This window comes from Bubalus kerabau, chromosome 21 (genome assembly GCF_029407905.1).
Source record: "Bubalus kerabau isolate K-KA32 ecotype Philippines breed swamp buffalo chromosome 21, PCC_UOA_SB_1v2, whole genome shotgun sequence".
Lineage (NCBI taxonomy): Eukaryota > Metazoa > Chordata > Mammalia > Artiodactyla > Bovidae > Bubalus > Bubalus kerabau.
The window spans coordinates 52,047,985-52,072,401 of NC_073644.1; the positions used below are offsets into that span (position 1 = coordinate 52,047,985).

The 24,417-nt window shown below is 38.2% G+C and overlaps 1 protein-coding gene across 5 annotated transcripts in view; it reads right to left on the bottom strand.

Annotated features, from left to right (window-relative positions):
- DYM (dymeclin) overlaps window positions 1–24,417 on the bottom strand; it is a 400,054-nt gene that overhangs the window by 210,098 nt on the left and 165,539 nt on the right. For all 5 annotated transcript variants that reach the window (XM_055559056.1, XM_055559054.1, XM_055559053.1 and 2 more), the window contains 2 exons: window positions 16,447–16,560; window positions 15,364–15,458 (listed from right to left, as the gene is read on the bottom strand). In XM_055559056.1, coding sequence (XP_055415031.1) covers window positions 15,364–15,458; window positions 16,447–16,560 — 209 coding nt within the window. The remainder of the gene's footprint in view (window positions 1–15,363; window positions 15,459–16,446; window positions 16,561–24,417) is intronic.

Here is a 24,417-nt window from a genome sequence, read left to right on the forward strand (position 1 = left end):
TTCATTTAAATATAATCACAAACACATTACATGTTAACATAAACAAAATAATGAGAAACAACTCCTTTCCAATACAAAAGAAAATGCGATGAAGAGGAGCATTATTTTTGATTTCTGTAAGTCTTTTTACTCTCTGGCTTAACAGAAAACAGATACTCCTTTCTACTTCTGACGTCAAACCTCCTGCTGCATGTTTTTTTAATTGAAGTACACACAAAAAAATGTAGCCTCAAAAGGGTATCAGCTTGGGAAAGGGAGCAGTATTTCAATGCCCTTTACAGAAAGGTGCAGACACTATTCTTTGATATTTCAATAAGACAAGTGGTAGTCTCTTAAAGACAAGTTAAAAAGGTTGCATCAGACACCATATCAAAAAAACCTTTGAGTCTGCTGCATTCAGATCCATTAGTCTAAATTTTTTTGTACCTACATTTTGTACTTATAATGAATCTTTTCACTCATACATAATTTTGAAACTTCATGCATTGGTCATTTGAAAAATACCACTTCACTGAGTTACAGAGATCTCCCAAATGTCGACACACTGCATTATAGAGTTTCCCCAAAGGCCCACGTTTATTAATACAATTGTCAATGTCATCACAAACATCTTTAATTATTGGGAAGCTGTCAAACTCGTGGTGCCAAAACAAGTTTTTTAAAATTCTATTTTTGCTTGTAAGTTCCAATTTTATCACTGGCAACCAACACCAGAGGTCTTCTTGAAGTGACAGGCTCATTTTATTAATTTTCAAGAAAATATCTGTCAAGTCTAAATAGCCACAGATTGCCACTTGTTCTTTCATGGGAAAATGGTATCCTATCAAAAAAAAAAAAAAAGGGGCTGGTCTAGGTCACAACTCCATCACACACATAATCACTGTAGTTCAGTATGCAATGGACATGTTTTCATGTGAACTTCATTTCATCACATAGAATATTACAAAGACATGGGCTCAAGCATCAAGATTTATCACAACTAATCATTTTTACTGTTGTGGCTTTTTCACCTGCAAATGTGTGACTGTGGAAAATACAGTGATTCCCAGGATAGTCTGGTGCCACTGCCTTGATTTATGCTAAGGCACCAGTGTTTTTATAACACTGGTGCAAATGTCAGCACAGTGGAAATGGCATAAGATATCTTATTATAAAGAATGGTTTAGATCCATGGCACCTCTGTGGTCTGTGAAGGAAACTTTGAGAACCTCCACACTGGTGTGATTCAAGAAAAAAAAAAGACTGTAGGAACTCTAGACAGTAGACATTCCACTCATTCATAACTGGAGAACTTGGGTTTAAAGTATTGACATCTGTTTCTCCTTTTCAGTATTTATCAATGTCAGGTCTGCCATAAGGAGAAGAAACAACACGTCTAGGCTGGGGCCACTCAAGGACTCCGATTTCAGCTCTGTTCCCCTCTGAGGTATCTGATCCTGAACGTGTTTCCTCATCTCTCTCTGTTTCCTCACCTATGAGACAGAAATTATGTACCACATACAGGGTTATGGTCACACTTGGAGTCTCCAAACAACAATGACAAGCACTGTGTGTGACAAAGAGTAAGTCCTAAACTAAACAGGATTCTAAATGACTAAGCACCGAAAATATGGCTAACGTCCATATCTGAATGACAGTGTTAACAATGATTTTTCTCTCTACCACTTGTGGAGGGACCAAATCATAACAGATGTTCATTAAAAACTCATCATTTTGATATTTGGCAAAACTAATACAGTTATGTAAAGTTTAAAAATAAAATAAAATTAAAAAAAAAAAAACAAAAAAACTCATCCTTTAAAACAATGCAGTTTTACTAGGTGAACTGTCAGAAACTGCTTCAATACAGAGGAGGTAAAGATTGAGACATAAACAAAATAATGCCAGTCATGAATCAATGTGTTTGTTGAATGGGAACCTAAAGATTCATTATAGTATTCTCTTTAAATACATTTTGAAGTTCCAAGCTAAAAAGGAAAAACCTGATCACTTATCTGAAAAGTTTTAAAATAATACTTAAAACTTTGTTCACTGACTCTAGCTAACTTGATAATCTACAAATTCACAGGTTCAGCGGAACACACAGCACACGCTTTCCTTGCCACTTCCCAACCACTTCATCTGGGAAGCACTGATCTAATCTGCATCTTCAGTCACATCAAATTTTAAAGTCATATGAGTATTTCAATAATCTGACAATTATAGTAAAAATTTAAAAGTTTTCAGAATAGGAAAATAAAGTTGCTGTAAGGTCAGCTTGCCAGATAGCTTATGCAGTAATTGCTTTTAGTACATATTAAAAAAATTTTTATGAGCTTCCTCTAGGAATCAAGTTAGTTGAAGTTAAATTTTGTGAGTTTTTCTGTAACTAGCTAAAAGGAAGCCATATATATATATAAAGGAAATCTTAACCTAGGAGAGCAAGACAGCTGGAGAAAAGAACCACCTCCCTTATCACCAGTATAACAGAAGGAAAACTCGAGCATCACCTGACTGGGGAAGGCTGCAGTGGTAGCTGGGTCAGCTGTCTCCTTTCTCCCTTGCCGCCCTATCATCAGCGCACTGCTTATGCTGCCCTGTGGTTATTAACCCACTGCCTTGGCCAGACTAGAAACTCTTTGAAAGCAGAGCACAAATATATGACGTGAATCTCCCAAGACCAGCAATGTCTAACACAAAGCAGACATAGAAAATATTTGATAAACGACTAAATGACTCCTAAATACCTACCCTTGTTTTAAAAAATCACAACCATGTCATAAAATACTCTGTGAAGAAAACATTATTAGAAGCAGTTACTCTAGTTTCTCAAGGGTACATTTAGAATCCCAGTAATTTATTTAAGACTAAGTGACTCTAAATGGGAAATCTGTAATGATATGACGGTCTCTGACTACCTTATATACAAAGGTCCCATGATTATGCTTAAGTAGTAAATAATGACAGGGTTATGTACGCTCCTGAATTTCTAGGACTACTGAGTGCATGAAAGTTCATTAAGTGAATAATATACAAATGTTCCTGGGCTTCAGTATGATCTTTATGTTTGGCTAAGGAAGGTAAGAAAACAGGCACTCCTGGTAGTTATGATGGAAAAATTTTACAGGAGTGTCATATTGGGTTCCTATAGTAGTTTATCTTAACTTGTGGGTCTCAAACTGAAAAAGCCCTTCAGATCCTCTTCAACCAGAATTCCTAAGAAGGTGTGAGTTTGGTTAATCAATCAACTTCTCTCCTACATGTTTAGGAAGGTGCTGTCTGTGTGCCGTCCTGGGAAGAACGGAGCAAACTGTCACTCGTCTCATTCTCCACAGGCCTGGACTCCCTCATGGGACCCCAACTGAGGAAAGCTGCTACAGCTTACAAAGAGTCTGAGATCCCCCTCATTCACCCTAGACTCTTCTCAGTTACTAAAGGTCAACAATTTTTAAAAAATATGTCAACAAGGGGATCACACGCTTAGAAAGATGGAAAATAACTTACTCAGGACAGGATGTGATATTAAAATACCTTGTACACAAATTATTTGCATGCTTTTAGTTTAAAGCTTCATTTATAAGAAGCACTTGACAATGGGAGGTAGTACAGTACTGGGGTGGAGGACAGATAAAGGCCCAGTATTCTCACTGTTCAGCAAGGCAGCCATAAACTAACTACTTGTCTGAAACTTAGTTTCTTCACTGTCAAATGAAAATAACAGCACATGTACCATCATGTAACACAAATAACATGTACAGGGCCCAGTGTATAGCGTATGGCCGTTACCAGCTGTACAAAAATAAATAAAAACAAAAACAACAACAGTAGTCTATATGGCATGTTGTTTTCTCCTCACCTAGAGCCAAAGATTGTAACTACGTTCTTTAAATCCAATCAGTGTCAGAATTTCATCATTCATTCCAATATCTACTGAGCCACCATAAGCAAGACATGGTGCTGTCTGTCCTCTAACAAGAAAGAATTTTTTCCTTCTGGTAATTCCTAGATGACTGCTATTGAAAAGACAATATATTCTAAGTGCTTTAGGCATAATAACCCATTTATTCCTCATGGCAGTCCTAGGAGGATATTCCCATTTTGTAAATGAGGAAATTGAGGCCCATTAAGTGAATAAACAAATGTTAAATGCTCAGAGTACTCATTGGGATTGGTGGTGGGGAGTATTTACCTACCTCTGCAGTATCTGCCTTTTCCCAGCTATCCTCCCATCTGTCCTAAAACCACATTCTCCCTTCCCTTGTGGGTCCCTGGCTCAAGTATAATATATCCGATTCTCCGTGTATTTATATTGAACACATGAGTCATTTTAAATCTCTTTACCCTTCTGTTTACTCTCATTTCTCCTCTTAGAATAACCCTTGGTTTTCTTTGTCTTGGAAAATGCTTTTTAACAAAGAAGCATGTGCAATTCATCAAGAAGGAAAAGTCTTCAGTAAGTCAATTTTATTTCTCTAACCTGACCTTAGCATTATCAGCATATCAGGTATCACAACTATGTGTGTATGGGGAAGGAGGGGAATATGTGTGCATGAACATACACCTTTTTTCTCTTTTGTTCTGGGAGGAACACTAGGCAAGGTGCTGGGAGGCCTGACTGCTACATCTGCTTCTGCAGTAGCGTTCACTGACACTAGTCACATAATAAATCTAGGTGTCAATATGCCGCATATAAAATATGCAAACTTCTCTTAGATGTTCTTTAAAGTTCCTTCCAAATATAAAATTTCATGATTTGTGTTTAATACCAAAATATTTGGGTAATGTCAAAGCCACTCAGAAACAAGGTTTTAAGGGCTGCATTCATGACACTGATTCCAGAGCTGGAGATTCATTATGACACGTGGACAACCCAGAGGCTAGGGAGGCCAGTCAGTCCTTTACTGCTTCTTAGATACATAAAGCCAATGTATTACCAAGTGAGGTATAAAAGCTACAACAGGATCAACTAAGCTACCTAATGACCTGATGACAGATTTTTCCAATCGGCAACAGAAAGGCATAACCAGGTACTAAGACTACAGGGGAAGAGTTCCCCGTGGTTCTCTGATGTTTCTGCACATCTTGTAAGCAGAGGCATTAACAGCCTCGTGCTCTGGGTTTTCTTTTCATGGATTTTGTAAAGTGAACAGACACAGAAAGTAGAAATAACGACTCCCCTCAAAAACAGAGGGCAGTTTGCTGCTATCAAATATTTTAAAGGTGTCTCCATCCAAAGCAAAGTTTGGGCAGGTTTGCTTGAAGCCCATTATAAAAGATGGGGTTTCCTAAACTCTGATAGCTCAGTTGGTAAAGAATCCGCCTGCAATGCAGGAGACCCCAGTTGGATTTCTGGGTCAGGAAGATCCCCTGGAGAAGGGAAAGGCGACCCACTCCAGTATTCTGGTCTGGAGAATTCCACGGACTGTATAGTCTATGGGGTTGCAAAGAGTCAGACACGACTGAGTGACTTTCCCTTCCCAAGCTCAGAGTTCTCTACTGTATGCAAACCACTGCATGTGCACATGTCACCTGACCCTGGTCACGCTGCTCTGTGAGCATCGGGAACCTCACGAGAAAATTAGGGTACGCTGGTTCACACTTCTGTGAGCCAACTGTCCTTTGTCTCTGACTCACCCATGAAATCTTGAGTCTCTACCAGGACCCACAAAACTGTACTGGCTCATTTGTTAACCTGAAGGTAGGGTAAGAATCTCAGATCCTTCACAGCAGTAGACAGGAATGGGAGGTAGAGAATTCTAGGCTAAGAGAACAAAGTCTGAACTCTCCCATTCATTACCTCTGTAATATGACTGCAACATTTTATAAAGCACTATGCAAATTATTCTAATGTTTAACTTTTCATGTGACAATCTTGTCCACGAAGGTCAAATTTTACTTAAAAGAAATAAAAATTCAGATAAATGTATGAGATGCTTCTTTAAAAACTGACATTTTGAATGTGCAGCAGTCTAACCTGAAACTTAAACTTTCAGTTACAAACTTTCCACATGTCCCCTCAAATCTACCAAGATGCTATGCTGTATGACTGTAGGAATCTCTGCAGTTAAGAAATTTTCTATTGGAAACTTACAAGTTTTCAACTGGGAGTTGTCTAAATGCTCTCAATTTAACTTCTAAAGAAAGGGCTAAACTGAAAAGCAAAGCATGTCACAGCTTTCCTTAAAAAACGTAGCTACCTTCAAAGTACCACTGGCTGTAGGAAGTGCAGGAAGCCAGATTTTTAAGGCAAAACATTCCTCTCCTTCCTTTCTTGGCTACTGCTTTGCCAAGAGCAAACAAGGATCAGCAAAGACCAAAGCAATGGAGAAACTGGAACTACTTTATGGCCCAGGCACTGGGCTAGAACAAGTTAATTCTGTCTTTTAAAAAATAAATCACATAAGTTTAAGAGAAATACACTGCAAAACCATTGCTCACACCTCCTACCAATCCAAAATAAAATACTATCATTAAACCCCCCATCTAAAAAACAAAACAAAAACTTCCTATATATATTCAATGAGGTCTTCACTGCTTATATTTCCCAAATATTTCCCTCAATTTGATGATCCTTTGGGCAAGGAATCAGAATCTAGGGATATTAACAGAGAGCAAGAGATTTTTTGTAGGAAAGCTATGTAGATTTATTTTTAGACTAAAATGACTTCAAAATGTTATCATAAAGTAGAGCTACAAAAGACTTTATAAGCCAGTTATTAACTTTGACAACACTACAACAAAGTAGGTATCATATATCATCTTAAGAGATGGAAAACATAAGTTAAACAACTTACCAAGATTTTAGAAACAAAACTGAACTACTTGTTATAACTCTTAATATCAGATAATTCTTCCCTAAAGAAACAATTTCCTGACTACAATGAAATCAGATAATGGTTATGAGGCTGAAACTGAATTAAGTTTTAAAAAATAAAACCAATATGACTATAACACTTAATTTCTAGATACAATGAATGGCATTAGCTTGAAATTAAAATGTAAACAAATATGAAACTAAAGAAGTCCTTGGCAGTGGTACGTATGTAGCAAAAGCTCAATACATACTTACTAAATTCCAAGTAAAATCTAAGGATTAGATGTAAGAAAAATATTAAACATTTCAGACTGAAGATACACAGTTCTTGTCCTTTCCATGTTTATTTTCCAGGAACATATCCATATACTATGCATTGCAAGACCTGACGCATCCATACCTTTCTCAATTATCCAGTTCAAGTAAGAAAGAGCGAAAGAAACAGAGAAAAGGAAGGGGAGGATGGGGAAAAGAAAGACCCTCCAGTCTTTGCTACTATAACTGTAAGGACTTAGCTATATAAGGAAGCTGGAATGAGAGTTCGAGAGCAGCAAATGGAATAATCAAGGGCTTGTCCACCCTAGATTACAGAGAACCATCTGTTTCAGAACTCCCAGAGGGTTTGGATCAATGGTCCCATGGTAGGTGAGTTACTCTCATTAATAATGTTCTGCCAGTCTTTCCATGAAGTGCTGGGGAATGAGCATGGGCTTTTAATCTGGACAAACTTGTGATGGCACTTATCAGCTGTGCAACACCAACACCCTAAATTAAATAAGCCTCCAGACTTTCACTAGTCCTAAATGTAACAAAAGAGAGACAAGTAATGAGATACTACAGGTGACAGGTGTGAATTCACCATCAAATGGACATTATATTTTAAAATAAGACAGTATTCCTGAAACATCAAAATCAGGAGAAACAACCAGTGTTATTATATATTTGAATATTTTATGTTATATAATATAAATATATCCCAACAACAAAAAGTCTATTTTGCTCCTTAACAGTCTCTTGTATGTTTCGAGTTCAATGTAGTATTAGCTGGTTCAGGGAAGAAAAAAAAAAAAAACAACAACTCCTGAAGACTTAATTGAGTGAGGACAAAAGTGAGGAAGCCTAAGATGGTAAGCTAACATTAGAAGGTATTTAAAAGCAAATTGTCCAGCTTTCTTTGAGTCCACGGGCTATTCTAAAAGATCTAAATTTGTTGAAAACAGAGGAACTAACAACCCAGCGTTAAATAAGCCAACCTGTGCTTTTTGTAGCCTTCAGGAAAAAGCTGAGTTATATATATATATATATATATATATATATATATCATATATACATCATCACAAGTGCAGAGCAAAACAAGCCACCTTACATAAACTACCAATCTGGGCTAGACAAAGAAAAGACAGAAAGCAGTGAACCTGGTTAAAATCTGAAGAGTATGTGTTTACTGCTAGTGGCTGTTAACAGTAAGAAAAGGTGGCATGAATTATGGATTGAAGAATTTAAAATTTTTTAAAATTACATGATCAGATTTTACCAAAAATATCCCAACAGCACTGTACTGCTCTAACCAAATAGTTTCAGTGACAATCTAATCTATGTTTTATATTATTTTATTCTCAGGAAATTTAAGAGACCATAAAATTTTCAGTAATAGGTTTTGTCATTAACTTCACAAGTTTCAGATCAGATCTGATCTGAGAATAAAATAATATAAAACATCAAGAAGCAGCAAATATCTGCAAAATGGGATGAATCAATTTAGATGAAGTCTCAAGAATGATGAGTGCCAGAACCAAGCTTTAAATTCAGGATGCCAGCCCATCTTCTAAGAATCAGTCACTTGGTATTTATTAAAATCCTCTTGTGTGTGTACTAACAGCTAGTCTCATAAAGTGATCCAAAGAAATTCAAGACAGATCCTTTACCCCCAGTAATTACTACTCTGCTTAAGCAACAAGACTTACAACTTTGGGCCAGGTCAGTGAGTCACAAGGACCTACACTGGCCAGGTCAAGATTCTGAAGTTCTCTCTCCTCGACAGTCTCCTCTGTGAGAATCCATATTTTCTAACATGTGACTTTTTCCTTTCCCTGGCCCCTTTCCTCTCCATTTCTTCCTTAGAAACTAACTCCCAGACCACAAACTGACTATGTGATCGCTAGACTGCTACAAAGAAATAAACAGAGCCGGAGAGGGGGGTCTAAAGAAAAAAAAGGCCTAGAAGTTGTACTGGTGGTGGGAGTGGAGGGCACCTGACCACTGCAGGTTCAAGATAAAACAGAACAGAGGGCAAGGAAGCTGGTGGGAAAGAACCTACAGAAAGAAGAGGTGCCACCAGGAACTGCCTCAACTTCTTTCTAGTATCAGACTACAATTATCCAGACACAGGAGAGCAACTATGAGAGAGAAGGGAACCATAATGATTCAGTAAAGACAGAGTGCTGAGTGCCAAGTAGCAATAGAAGATGAAGAGCAAAGGGCAGGGGGCTTCCCTGCTGGTCCAGTGGCTAACAGTCCGCGCTCCCAATGCAGGGGGCCTAGGTTGGACCCCTGGTCAGGGAACCAGATCCCACACGAAACAACTAAGAGTGCACGAGTCACGACTAAGACCCAGTGAGAGTCGCTCGATCGCGTCTGACTCTCTGCAACCCCATGGACTATACAGTCCATGAAATTCTCCAGGCCAGAATACTGGAGTGGGCAGCCGTTCCCTTCTTCAGGGGATCTTCCCAACCCAGGGATCAAACCCACGTCTTCCGCGTTGCAGGCAGACTCTTTGCCAGCTGAGCCACCAGAAAAGCCCAGGGAAGACCCAGTGCTGCCAAATAAATATTTTTTTTTAAAAAGCAAAGGGCAGGGCACAGATCATGTCACTCTAGGACAAGGCTGCCCAGCACTTCTGTTGGGGATAGACAGTTCTTTGCTGTCAAGTGTATTACAGGATATTTAGCAATATCCCTGGCCTCTACCCACTAGATGTCAGTAGCAACCTCTTCCCCAGTTGTGCATAAAGAAAAAACAAAATAGCAAGAAAACAAAACAACAAAACCACCTTGACTCTCCACCTTGCCAGATGTGCCCTGAGGGCAAAACCTACCTTTGTCTGAGGGCCATGACTTTGAGGAGGTTGAATTTTTACCAGCTGGCAACAGGAAGCCATTTAAGGATTTTAAACATAGGAAGCAATACAGATTTGCTTTTCAAATGAATGGAACACTGCAGAGATCAACTGTAGAGGAGCAGGGAGGGAAGCAACAGGACAAGGCCAACTAAAGACCTAGTTTTGGATGAAGATGATAAAACACATGAACCAAGACAGGGCAAACCAGAAAACAGGGCATAAAGGCAAGCTACAAAGATAGAGTTAAGAATGCCAGGGTCCAGTCAGATAGAGCATTTGATGAGAAGGAATAAACACTACAGAATTATTTGTAGGTTTCTGACTTGGCAATTTAAGATGGCTGCAGTGAGGGACATTATCAAGGATAGGGAATTTAACAGGAAGAGCACATTTAAAAATGAGTTTTGCTTTAAACATAGTAAAAGTCTGACAAAGTGTGGAACATTCAAGTAGCAAAGCTAGAAGAGTTAGGGTTAAGGTGACCAACGCTTACACGGTGAACACTATGCATCACTTTACAAATATTCATTGAGATACCAACTATCATCACCCCATTAAGTAACTTGTCCAAGATTCCACAGTCAGTCAGTTTTGAAGCTGAGGTCCCAAACTCAGAGTCTGTGCTCTTAACCACTACACTGTACTGCCTGCCTCAGGAAAAAAGAGAAAAGACTGGGATTATAAATGTAGATCTGAATGGTTTTCAGTATAGGTAAAGTCACAGGCATAGATGTGAACTTCCAAGGAAAATGAGCAAAGAGGGAAGAATCTCATATGAAATGCAGGAGAAAAGTGTGTGTGTGCTTAGTCATTCAGTTGTGTCTGACTCTTTGCGATCTCATGGACTGTAGCTCAACAGGCTGCGCTGTCTATGTGGATTCTCCAGGCAAGAAAACTGGAGTCGGTTGCCATGTCCTCCTCCAGGAAATCCTCCCAACCCAGGGAGCAAACCCAGATCTCCCTCATTGCAGGTGGATTCTTTATCATCTGAGCCACTAGTGAAGCCCAGGAATACTGGAACGGGTAGCCTACCCTTTCTCCAGGGGATCTTCCCGACCCAAGAATTGAACTGGGGTCTCCTGCATTGCAGGCAGATTCTTTACCAGCTGAGCTGCTGCTGCTGCTAAGTTGCAACCAGGGGCCAAAGCTGTAGGAGCCAGAGGAAGGAGCTGTGGGGGAGGAGGTGGTGGGATGAGAGAGGCAACAGGGAAAGTCTTAAGGGCAAGAAGTACATGATAATGTATTTGTAACTCACAACAATCTCTTGCATAAAATCTACTCCACATCAATATTTTAACTGAGTTAATAACCCTATAGTTCCAAATAATGATCATATCGAATATCCATACTCACAGTACTTTCAAAAAATTTCACAGGTGAGCAATACCCATACCATGTATGTTTGCAGTTTTTCTAGAATACCAAAGATTTGTGGAAGACATAGTGTCATTTAATATGAAACAACACCTTGGATACCATATGAAATCATTCCATATATTTATGTCTGGCTAAGAAGACTTTTATATTGTCACCCTGCTTATTTAACTTATATGCAGAGTACATCATGAGAAACGCTGGACTGGAAGAAGCACAAGCTGGAATCAAGATTGCCGGGAGAAATATCAATCACCTCAGATATGCAGAGGACACCACCCTTATGGCAGAAAGTGAAGAGGAACTAAAGAGCCTCTTGATGAAAGTGAAAGAGGAGAGTGAAAAAGTTGGCTTAAAGCTCAACATTCAGAAAACGAAGATCATAGCATCTGGTCCCATCACTTCATGGCAAACAGATGGGGAAACAGTGGAAACAGTGTCAGACTTTATTTTTGGGGGCTCCAAAATCACTGCAGATGGTGACTGCAGCCGTGAAATTAAAAGACGCTTACTCCTTGGAAGGAAAGTTATGACCAACCTAGACAGCATATTTAAAAGCAGAGACATTACTCTGCCAACAAAGGTCCGTCTAGTCAAGGCTATGGTTTTTCCAGTGGTCATGTATGGATGTTAGAGTTGGACTATAAAGAAAGCTGAATGCTGAAGAATTGATGCTTTTGAACTGTGGTGTTGGAGAAGACTCTTGAGAGTCCCTTGGACTGCAAGAAGATCCAACCAGTCCATTCTAAAGATCAGTCCTGGTTGTTCTTTGGAAGGACTGATGCTAAAGCTGAAACGCCAAAACTTTGGTCACTTCATGCAAAGAGTTGACTCGTTGGAAAAGAATCTGATGCTGTGAGGGATTGGAGGCAGGAGGAGAAGGGGACGACAGAGGATGAGATGGCTGGATGGCATCACTGACTCGATGCACATGAGTTTGGGTGAACTCTGGGAGTTGGTGATGGACAGAGAAGCCAGGCGTGCTGCGGTTCATGGGGTCGCAAAGAGTCAGACACGATTGAGCGACTGAACTGAAGACTTTTTAAAGCTTTATTCACATCTAACTTTCAGAGTAATGAAACACGTTCCTCTGTTTTGCATTTTGTCGATGAGCACATGAAATACTGACTCCTCTAAGTTTGCAAATGATGGATACAAAACTGTGCAGTCCTTTTCTAAAAAAGGATTTAGCAAACGTAAATGTGAAAACTAATGACTTCTCACTTGAAGGAGCTGCTACAGCATCTGGTGAGTCTTGAGCTGTGCTGCTGTAATAAATCTCCCGTGTATCTAAACAGTTTTAGGCTATGCATTCCTTATTATACTTTACAATTTTATATCCTAAACACAAACATTTAGTGGAGAATGAGTTTCCTCAAGATACAAAAAAAGCTTGCTCCCACTTCCAATTCAAGACAAGTGTTTTCTAAGGAATTAAATCTTACTTCCAGGCCCAAACTCAAAGTACTTTCCAAATTTTAAGGCATGAACAAATCATTCTGGGATTGTGTAGAAATGGAATTTTCTGATTCGGCAGATCTGAAGTTGGGCCAACACTCTGCCTTTCTAAAGTTCCCTCCAACATGATACAGATGCTCTGGTCTAGCTACCCCATTATGGCACCTGGACCAGAAGCGCTGACCACACTGGGGAACTGTGAGAACTGCACGGCCTTCAGTGTGACTAACAACAGACCAACATCAGCTGCTAACGCTGATAACTCTAGACATTTAAAGTCTTTCTCTTCAAATCCATTTACAACTCATTCATTGACTTTTCTTTTGTTTTGTTTTTTTCGTTGGTATAGAAAATGAGATCTTTTCTTTCTATTCCTTCCATTATCCTGAACTGTGAATCTAATAGCTTATAAACCCCTCCACAGGAAGGGCCCAGCTGGTTCTTCCAAGCTTCTCTCCTATAATCCCTGCACCAGTCCACAACATACCAGATGAATGAAGTGGTTATCTTCTAAATGTAAACCATGCTCTCTCACCTCTTGTTGTGGGTTGTTTGGTTGATGCTTTCCCCTATCAGGCCAGTCTCTAGAGCTGTCCCTCTCTATTTACTTTTCCCAATTTTTTAATGAGATGTGACCTCACCATTCTGTAAACCAACCCCTCACCCTCACTGCAGAGATTTTTCTTTTCACTAATATTTACTACGTTCTGCTGGAATTTATTATATGTTGGTTTTTTGTCTAATCTTGGCTACTGAATTACAAACTATGTAAGGGCAGGAATTCTTATAACTAATTTTGATATGCTTGGCACTGCCTAACACAGTCATGCACTAAATGCTAAAAAAAAAAAGCTCCAGTAAAATGAATTAAAGCACTACTCCTTAATGATAATAAACTTGATCTAAATATTCCCAAATCACAAATTTAATGACATTTCTTATTTCTCCAAATATCACTGGCTTTCTACTTTAGTCAGCACAGAAAGTTGAGTTCCAAAGTTGAGTCCAAAGTCAGTCAAATGGACAATCTCTCAAGTACAAACCAAAAAAATAAAATAAAATTCAAAATAATGTATCATTAAAGCAGTGAGTCAAAGAAAATTGTCTTGTGCTAAATTCTGAAGACAAATAGACTAAGAACCTAAGTTAATTATGACTAATTATTAAAAATGAGCCCAGGTCAATAACTGTCTCTAACCAAAGGATGGAAAGTGAGATCTGAGTTTAAAAGTGATATAGAGTTGTGATAATCACCAATGACTAGAACACAACTAATCGTCAGGGCTGTACTGCCTCAAAATCAAGAATTAAAAGAAAGGATCACTGAATACATAACAAATGTTCTACTTGGGAGTTGCTAGGACAATACTGAGCATCCTGCCTGAAGATGAAAAAGTACCCGTATTTGTAAAATCTTGCAAATGATATTCATTCATTGACTTGTTAATTAGTTTTCCTAACCTGAAAGATTGTCTTTGGCAAAGTACAGGGAAGGGATGGGAGTTTCTGGTGATGTTTTGACAAGTAGAATAATGGCTCCCTCAGAATGTCCACATCTACTCTCCATGAACCTATGAATATTTGATCTTACAAGGAAAAAGGGACTCTAATTGTGATTCAGCTGAGGACCTTGAGGTGGGTAGATCATCCTACATTATTCAGGTAGGGTCAAGGCATTCACAGGAGCCCTCAAAGTAGAAGAGGTCATTGGAGTGATGAGTTGTGAGGAGGACTTAACAACCTACTGCTGCTGGCTTTGAAAACACATGAAGGGGCCATGAGCCAAGGAATGTGGGCAGCTTCTGGTAGCTGGAAAAGGCAAGGAAAGACACTGTCCTCGAGGGCCTTCAGAAAAAGATGCAGACCTCCTGATATCTTGACTCTAGCCTTCAGAAAAAGATGCAGACCTCCTGATATCTTGACTCTAGCCTGGTGAGAGCCCTGTTGAATGTCTAACTTACAGACTTGTATAACAAATGTGTTTAATTTATTTTAATTGGAGGCTAATTACTTTACAATATTGTAGTGGTTTTTGCCATACAATGTGTGTTAAGCCACTAACTTGTGGTAATCCATTATGGCAGCAATGCATGCATGCATGCTTAGTCACTTCAGTCGTGTCCAACTCTTTGCAACTCCATGGACTGTAGCCCACCAGGCTTCTCTGTCCATGGGATTTCCCAGGCAAGAATACTGGAATGGGTCACCATTTCCTTCTCCAGCAACAGGAAATAATAAAATGCTTAACTGCTATGAAAAAAATTCTCTAAAACAAGTAGATAAGTCTTTTTTAAAAGGGCAGAGTGATGCTCAGCAAATACGTGAATCAAGATTTAGTTTGCATTACTAAGAAATAGACCTGCTCCTCTGCAAAAGGCTATCACACAAGCTTAAACCTAGATTTTTATAAAAAGGTTGAAAGCAAATACAACTGACTCTGATTAAAAAGTCTGAGTTAGAAAACAAAGCAGAACAAGGTATTTTCAACCAAACAAGAAGATGATTAAAAATTAAGTAGAAAAATGTGATATTCCTCATAGATAGCATTTAAAAAGGGACCACCATAGTATTCCTTTCAAAAAGCCAAAACCAGCATTTCCTTCTTAGCTGTGTTTACCTGACGATCCTCTGGGCAGCATACTGATGGAGGGAACGAAACTGTGCAGACATATTCGCTAGAGCCGCCAGACAGTTTGTGTGAAGGTACTTGTCCTGCCAGAGAGCAGACGTTTGAACACACATCAGAGAGAAGTTTAAAACACACATCAGGTCTTCTAGACATTTTCAGCAAGGTTAACCAGAAGCAAGTGGAAAGTCAACTGTCACTGATTTCAGAAAATTCAGACCCATAATCCATTTCCTTTAATTCCAAAACCCATCAAGTGCAGAAAGTTTTTTCACCACTAATTTGGAAGCAACATCTGGCACAAAAGACGATTGATGGTATTTATAGTCTTCATTAAGCCCACCCTGGAGAAGACTGAAATATTTCACTGCAGAAATATTAATGTCTAGTTACAGTGTGTGGCTCCAGAACCTAACGATTACATATTGTGTAGCATAAGAACTATAATTATCTTTCTAAAATAAAATTCTCCATTCTAAAACACACATGTGGCTCCAAGAGCTTCATATAAAAGACTGTAGACATGTATCTACGTCAGCCTCCCAGAAGGGAGTAACTGAAAATGCTGCAGTAAACTTGACCACTTCCCTGAGCTATGAATTCTGTATACTACTTCTCTAGTGGCTGGAGCGGACATCTGCTCTAAGGTATACCAAATACAACCTAGCTGAAATTATCCTCTCACTCTTTATTCTCTTTTTTCCTATGCTTCTGTCCCATCTGAATCCATATTTTCTCGTGTCTGCATCTTCTTAAAGTTTGTTGTTGTCACTTCTTAAACTTAAGTCAGCTTTATCAGTTCAGCAAAGGCATACAATATCTTTTATCTAAAGGTGCTACACTGCTTATTTACTATTCATGTAAAATCTCTCTGATCATACAACCTATGAAATACTCAGACGCAGACACTATAAACATTACCTTAGGATCATAATACAGAGAATATATGCTGATCTATACTTTTCTACCATATTCCATGAGAATGTTAGCACTCTAAATATTGAGACTGCTTTAAACTATAGTCTTCATTGCATCGTATATACAAAGGTAGAAAAACAGCTACGGAATACTTACTCTTGTCCTTGTCATGTTGTACTGAATGGTTCTTATTACAACCAGTATCAGGAGACTTCCCAGTGAAATTTCAGTTAAAACCCGCTCTGAATACCAAGTAATATTTTTTAACATCTGTAATGGGGAAGAAAAGTTTAAGTAAGTATGATTGCTTTATAGAAGAAGGGATTATCCATGCCTACAATTTCTGATAAGCCATGGATTTGCTCTGAAGGTGAGTTAAATATGTAAAAATAAATCATGAGAATTTCAGTTCAAGATAGCAAAACTGTGATGTATTTACTTTTTCTTCCTTCTCAAATTAAAAGAAAAATAGACGATAATATCATTAGTAGACAAAAAGGAGCTATATCTAAAAAGGCACAGTATGGAGGATAAGACTGAGAGCACAACTGTCAGAGGTCCCTCATCTGAAAGCAAAAAACAAGAAAACCAAGGAGTGTCTTGAAAAGTAGTTGTCGCAACAACCACAGAAAATCTGCATCCCTGTGTCAAGGAGAGAGGCCACGAGTGTTAAGTTAGCCAAGGTCTTCAAGAAGAGATGGGCCCACGCTCTGCTCAGGCTCTTCAGAGCAGGCGGCTCTGGGGCTTGCCTCCAGGCCTCGGTACGTGAGAACTGTCTAGCTTCAGCTGGTGTAGTTCCACAGCCATGCAACACAGAGAGAGAAAAACTGCACAACACTGCAGCCAATTCTGGGCCACAGCAAAGGAGGCAAAATGCACAAAACCCAACAGGCTCAACTGGCACAGAACTCCCCTAACATCCTCTTCCACTGAGGTCACCCCCACTTCTTTTCTCCTTGACATGGAGCCAAGGTGCCACATTCTTTCCATCTATGCCTGAAAAAGAACAAGACTTCTGGCTGATTCCTGCCCTCTCTCTGCAGTGGACTCTTACCATCCACATCTTCCGAAAGGAGGCACCCCCCACCTTTCAAAACAAGTGAGTCTGACTTTCTTTTACAACTATGAACAGACAACAAGAAGCTAGAGAAAAAGCAGAGGAATTCAGTAATCTAAAAGAAGCTGAATCCAATCAAGCCTCTGTTCTAACTGCCAGTAAGTATGAAATACAGAGGACTGAAAAACACGATAACACAATGATATAATCAGCCAAAGCCAAATGTATGGAATTCTACTAAATAAACAAGCCAGTTTCTATAAAAAATAAATGGTGTAGTAGGGAGAGAGAGGAAAACACTGTTGCAGATTAAGAGTTAAGAACTAAATGCATTAAGCAGGCTTTGGAAACCGATTCAAATCAACGAACTCAAGAAAGACATTTCAAAGAAAACTGAATATTAGTAGGCACAATAAAATATCGTCAATATTGTTGGATGTGATAATGGTGCTATATTTATTTTTTATGCTCACATTTATGGGCATGAAATATTTAAATATTTGCAAATGAAATTTTATATATATATGATTTATAGGATTAAGAAATCTATTTTAGCCAAAACAGAAAAGGCAGAGAGGGTGGAGTGGGTAGATGAAATAAGAACATAAGACTGTTGATGAATCCATAGAAATTCATTATACTGTTTTTTCCAATTATGTTTACATTTATTGGGTTTATAATTAAAATTTTACTAAATAAAAAATAATATGAAAGCTAATATTGTATGAAATAAGTATTATAAATAATATTGCATGAAATAAATAAAAATAAAGTGAAACTAAACAAGAAGAACAAACAGACCCCCAATTAAACAAAGATAATTTAAGAGGCTGGGGAAACTTTTTAAAAATTCTAATCAGTATCTTTGATGAGATCTGACAGAATACTGCTAACCACAAAATAAGAACAGGCCACTATGAAAAATGAGAATCACAGAATGAAGAAAAGCCACAAAAGACTAAAAAGAGTGATGAATGAAACTTGAGAGAGAGAAAAGAATTAGCAGAATGGGCACTATGGAAAAGAGAATTTGTGATCTGAAAGACAAACTCAGAAGTCCCCTCAGACAACAGCAATCAAAGGCAAAAAGACAAAATATAAGAGAAACGTGGAGATCCAAAATATACTTAGTAAGAGTTCTAAAAAGAAGAGACTGCAATCTCTTGAATGACATGGGTTTGAACTGCATGGGTCCATTTATATGGGGTTATTTTTTTCAATAAGCATAACAGTCAGCCCTCCATATTAGGTGGTTGCATCCTCAGATATGGATACAGAGGGCTGACTATGGGGCCTGAATATCTGCGGATCTGAACATCCACGGCAGGTCCTGGAACCAGTCCCCACTGACACTGAGGAAGGACTGTAGAAGAAAAACAGAAACGTTAGTAACAGAAAATTCCTTTGAAGGAAAGAGAAACTTGCAACACTTTAAGCAAAAATACTGGGGGGGGGAAATCAAAATGTATTCTGATAAGATTTCTGAATCCACAGTTTATGAGAAAATCCTACTGGCTTCTAGACAGAATAAACATGTTATCACCAAAAGAAAGAAAAGCAGACTAACATTAGATTTCTCATCTTGAACAGTATACATCTGAAGGACAACATAAAAACGTCTACAAATTTTGGAGGAATAGATGATCATTCTAGAATTCTTATCTAGAGAAACCAACACATAAGTATAGAAAAGTACTTTTAAGTATGCAGCGACTCAGCACGAACCACCCATGCATTATTTCCAGGGAAAAAGCACACCATCACACACGTAAGTGTTTCCCTGCCCCTCCTCATCACCATGATGACAACAATAAAACAGTAACAGCCAGAAAAAGTCAAGAGAAGGAAAATACGGACTACTAGACAACAACAACAAAACAGTAACAACTCCCCAAAACATCATAGCTATAATCCATGAAATCAGAAAAATACATCTAAATAATATGGTTGACATTAATTCTTCTAAAAGACCAATAAAATAGACATTTCTCTGCTAAGTCTGCCTTCCCCCAAATTCCAAACAATATTTAAAATGAGAAAAGGGCATGGAAACAGATAAAAATAAAAAAGTAAAGAAATATCATCTTCACCTTCATGTAAGTGCCCATAGTTTTTACACTCAGTTCAACTCTTTAGCAAGAGACCTATGTCACCCAGCATCCCCATCACAAATAACCCAACCCTGACCATGGACAGTAGGCTCCGTGCCACACAAAGATGGCATTTAGAAATGTCCAGTACATGGTAACTGAGTGTTGTCTGTGAAGTAAAAAATGTAAAACTTGAAGCATTTCCATTTATTCATGACTGATAATGCCTTAATCAACTACAAGAGGTAACCTACGTGTAAAACAAATGGTACTACCTGAAAATATTCAAAACGATGACATTTGCCAGTGGAATCTTTGTAACGACACGATGCTCAGGCCCTTTGACTTAGTGTCTAAGGCAGCAGTTCTCAAAATGCAGTCCCGGGACCTCTAGGAGTCCCTGAGACATTTCTGGATCATTGTCAAGGTCAAAACTATCTTCATCCAGATATCAAGACATGTCTTTCCACTCTTACTCTCTCATGAGTGTACAGTTCAGTTTTCTGAAGGCTACCTAACATGCCTAATAGCACAATTAATTTAATACAGAAGGAGACCTGAGACTCTGTTAAGGCAATTCATTAAAGAGATTTGCAAAAATGCAAAACAATGCTGCTCTTCTCACTAAATTTTTGTTTGTGGAAAACAGTTACTTACATAAAAATCTGTTACTGATGCTAACGTGTAATGGGTTTATTGTAATAATTATTTCTAAATTAACTAATCAAATATTTTTTAAGTCAGTTTTAATTCCTAATGCAGTTAACATAAAGAACAATAACCCACATAAAGATGTTATTTGCTGTCCTCAACTATTTTTAAGTGTAAAGACCAAGAAGGTTAAGAACCACAGCTCTAAGTCTACAGGGGAATACTAACCCAGGACACTCAACAGGCAGCTTAACTAGTGAGAGGAGTCTCTGTCTTTTAAAAGGTCACAAGCTTGAATATAGTTTGGTTTCTCTTCTCCTTTGGCTTCTGTGTTTACAAATAAATTACCATAAGCCACCCTTATTTGAAACCGAGGTCACTGGTTCTTAACATCTGCCTGTGTGTGTCAATTAGAAAACTGGATGGAACAAGTGTTTTGAATAAAAGTAGTCTTATTCATTCAACATTCAGTAAATATTTAGTAAGTATCCACATAGTAAACTTACGACATTACTATGAAAATTAGAAATCCAATATAGCATTTACATAAAGGTCCATCTTTTTTTACTGTGAAAAGTAAATTATTGTCTGGAAATTCTGGTAGTATCTAAGAAAAATTAAAAATAATTAGTTACAGAGCTCACACAGCTTTCCACAGGACACTGATATATAACAGGCAGCATACAGAAAATTTTCTTGGTAACCTAGCTGTAGATCTTGACCTATTTATTTGGTTCCTATAAAAGAAATTCCTCATCTCTTGCATTCAATGTTCATATAGTTTAATACCTATAGATTTATCAGCTTGATTACACATTACACCTATTTATCATTTCATGCTAAAATAATTAATATGTAGAAGAAAAGCTCTGGAGGATCTGAAAATACCTTTCTTTGCAAAAAATATATAATTGTTTATGTCTTCTTTTCAGCCTTTTGCCCCATACGATTTGTCTTTATTGAATACATTTCTTCCATATGTTACATAGGCTAGAATATTACATAGTAATATATAATATCAAATCTTCAAGAAATGAAATTTATACATAGAAAAGCACAAAGAATAATTAACTTACATACTCCCACAATTGACAGTAACATTTTATTAACATTAACACTTAATGTTTTATTTTATAAGATAAAAATTCCATTTTATTCCCCCAAAGAGGAACAACAACTATCTTGAGTTCCAGTCCATTTCAAATACTTTATGTATATAGCAAACTGATACATGTGCGCATGCACAGATGCACATGTACACACACACACACACACACACACATTCCTTTGTATAGTTTCTAGTTTACATAAACAACATCATAATGTATCACACTGAATAGTGTCCTCCAAACTGGTGTCACCCAAAACCTGTCAATGAGACTTGGAAATAGGGTCTTTGTAGATACAATCAAGAGAGATTATACTGGATTAGGGCAGGCCCTAAATCCTATATGACTAGTGTCCTTACAAGAAGAGGAGGAAAGACAGACAGGCACATGAGAGTAGGCCATGTGATGACAGAGGCTGGATACAGCTGCAAGCCAAAGAACATCAAGGACGGATAACAAGAGACAAGGAATCACCTCCCTTAGGTCCTTCAGAGACAGCATGGCCCTGTTGACACCATGCTTTTGGACTTTTAGTCTCCAGAACAGTAACAATCAATTTCTGTTCATTTTAAGCCACCCAGTTTGCTATGGCAGCACTGGTAAACTGATATACTTAAATATCTGCTTGCATCATCATTTTTTCACTCAACACATTTTTGAAACTCTTCTATATGGATACATATAAGAATGAATATTCGTCACATTTGCCAACCTAGTATTAATAGTACTAATTTTTTTTAACGAACTACTTCTATACCAGTTAGTAAAATAGCTGCTTCCCCCAGCCACTACCCCAGGACCTCCTCCTGGTTTGGCAATTAATGCAGAGTAGTGAACCAAGGACGAAACAGCTGAGAACCATTCTTACTGGATGACTGCTCTCTCTGGTGCCATGCCAGGTAAACAGCTGAACATCACTTCTACTTCACTCCATTCAAACACTGGATAGTCCTGTGCCAGGAGGCCCCATTGTTTTATCTACTCTTCTATTATGGAAATTTAGGTTACTTCCAGTTTTTCCCCTGTGAAAAACAATGCTGCAACATAGATCCTTGCCCTCACTATCCAAAATGTCACTACAGTAAACTCAGAAACAGGGAGTCCTCATTCTCCATACTCTATGTATTCTGACATTAAATACCTTAAGTTAGGAATCACATTCATTTTGAAAACAAAAATACCTGTAAAATCCCTTTTAAGCTACTCTGTTTGTGGTACTTAGTGACTTGATGAGCGCATCACCAAGAATTTGTTAGGAAGCAGAACTGCAAAGCCACTGAACAGTTTCTTTTAAAAACGTGTGTGTTTTGTTTCTAAGCCCGCGCACCACTACTAGAGAGAAGCCCGGGCGCTGCAATGAAACCCCCACGTGCTGCGACTAAGACCTTGCTGCAGCCAAAAATAAACAAACATATAAATGTTTTTAAAAATAATTATATATGTATGTATGTTTTGGTTAAATAAGTGAAAGTCACTCAGTCGTGTCCAACTCTTTGAGACCCCAGGGAATTCTCCAGGCCAGAATACTGGAGTGGGTAGCCTTATCCCTTCTCCAGGGCATCTTCCCAACCCAGGGATCGAGCCCAGGTCTCCCGCATTGCAGGCAGATTCTTCAGCAGCTGAGCCACAAGGGAAGCCCACGGATACTGGAGTGGGTAGCCTATCCTTTCTCTAGCGGATCTTTCCGACCCAGCAATTGAACTGGGGTCTCCTGCGTTGCAGGCGGATTTTTTACCAACTGAGCTATCAGGGAATATTAACTAAAAAGTACAGAGCTCCAGTATCCAACACAGCATCAACCACAGCAGCACCAGCCACAGATTAAAATTTAATAAAATTAAAAATTCAATTTGTCAGTCACACTGGCCACATTTCAAGTGCTGCTTGCTATATGGGACAGTGCAGTTACAGAAGATTTCCATCAACTCAGAAAGCTTGACTGAATGTTCTGGTTAGAAAACACCACTGTACCCATCACCCAGTTTTAGCAAATGTTAATATTTCTGCTTGTGAAGCACCTAAAGCTCTGCAGCTAACCTCTGGCAACCACTCTCCTAAATGTGATACTTCATTATTATGAATATTTTTGAATTTATTATGATCAGTCCATGTAGTTCTATTTCATTCGTCATATTAACAGTTCCTCTATAGTATTTCATTTATGTTATTGCTGTTTGCAGTTTTTGGAACACTATGAACAGTACTACAAAGAACATTCCTTCAAATGTGCTCTTGTGAGTAAAGTTTTTCCTAGGGCTCAAATCAGGAAATGGAGTTGGTAGGAGGTAAAGTATTTATTTCTGCAGGTAATATGAGGAATGTGAGAGGCTAAATTCCTCTCAAAAGTGGTTCTGTCAGTTTATACTGCTACTACCAATATATGAGAGTCCATTTTCTCTATATCCTCACCTAACATATGACATCTCATACTTTCTGCCAATCTGATGAGCACACAACATTTCAGTTACCTTAATAAGAATGATGCTGATGAATCATGAAGTTGAACATCCTTTAAAAATGCTTACCAGTAATTCAGGTTTTTATTCTGTTTTTCTATTACTTTGTCCATTATTCTAGCAACACTTTGTTTTTGTAACTGATTATAAGGGTTCTTAAAATTAAAAACGCTAACCCATCTTTCTGTATCTTTTTTTCACTTATTCGAACAATGAAAATATTCATTTTAATGTAGTCAAACTTATTTATTTTCATTCATGGTTTATACATTTTACACTTAAGAAATCCCTTTCTCAGCAAGTTTATAGAACTATCATCCTTTAGTTTCTCTTTGAAGATTTTTAAGTGCAGTTTTTCACAGCTAGCTTTATTAATCCAATTGGAATTTCTCTTTGTATGTGGGACAAGATAATCTAATTCTACTTTTTCCATTTGGATGAGCCATGTTCTCAAACTCAGAAAAAAAATTTACTTACTACTTAGAATTGATGCTTTTGAACTGTGGTGTTGGAGAAGACTCCTGAGAGTCCCTTGGACAGCAAGGAGATCAAACCAGTCAATCCGAAAGGAAATCAGTCCTGAGTATTCACTGGAAGGACTGATGCTGAAGCTGAAATTCCAATACTCTGGCCACCTGATGTGATGAACTGACTCATTGGAAAAGACCCTGATGCTAGGAAAGACTGAAGGCAGGAGGACAAGGGGACGAAAGAGGATGAGATGATTGGATTGCATCATCAATTCAATGGACAAAAGTGAGCAA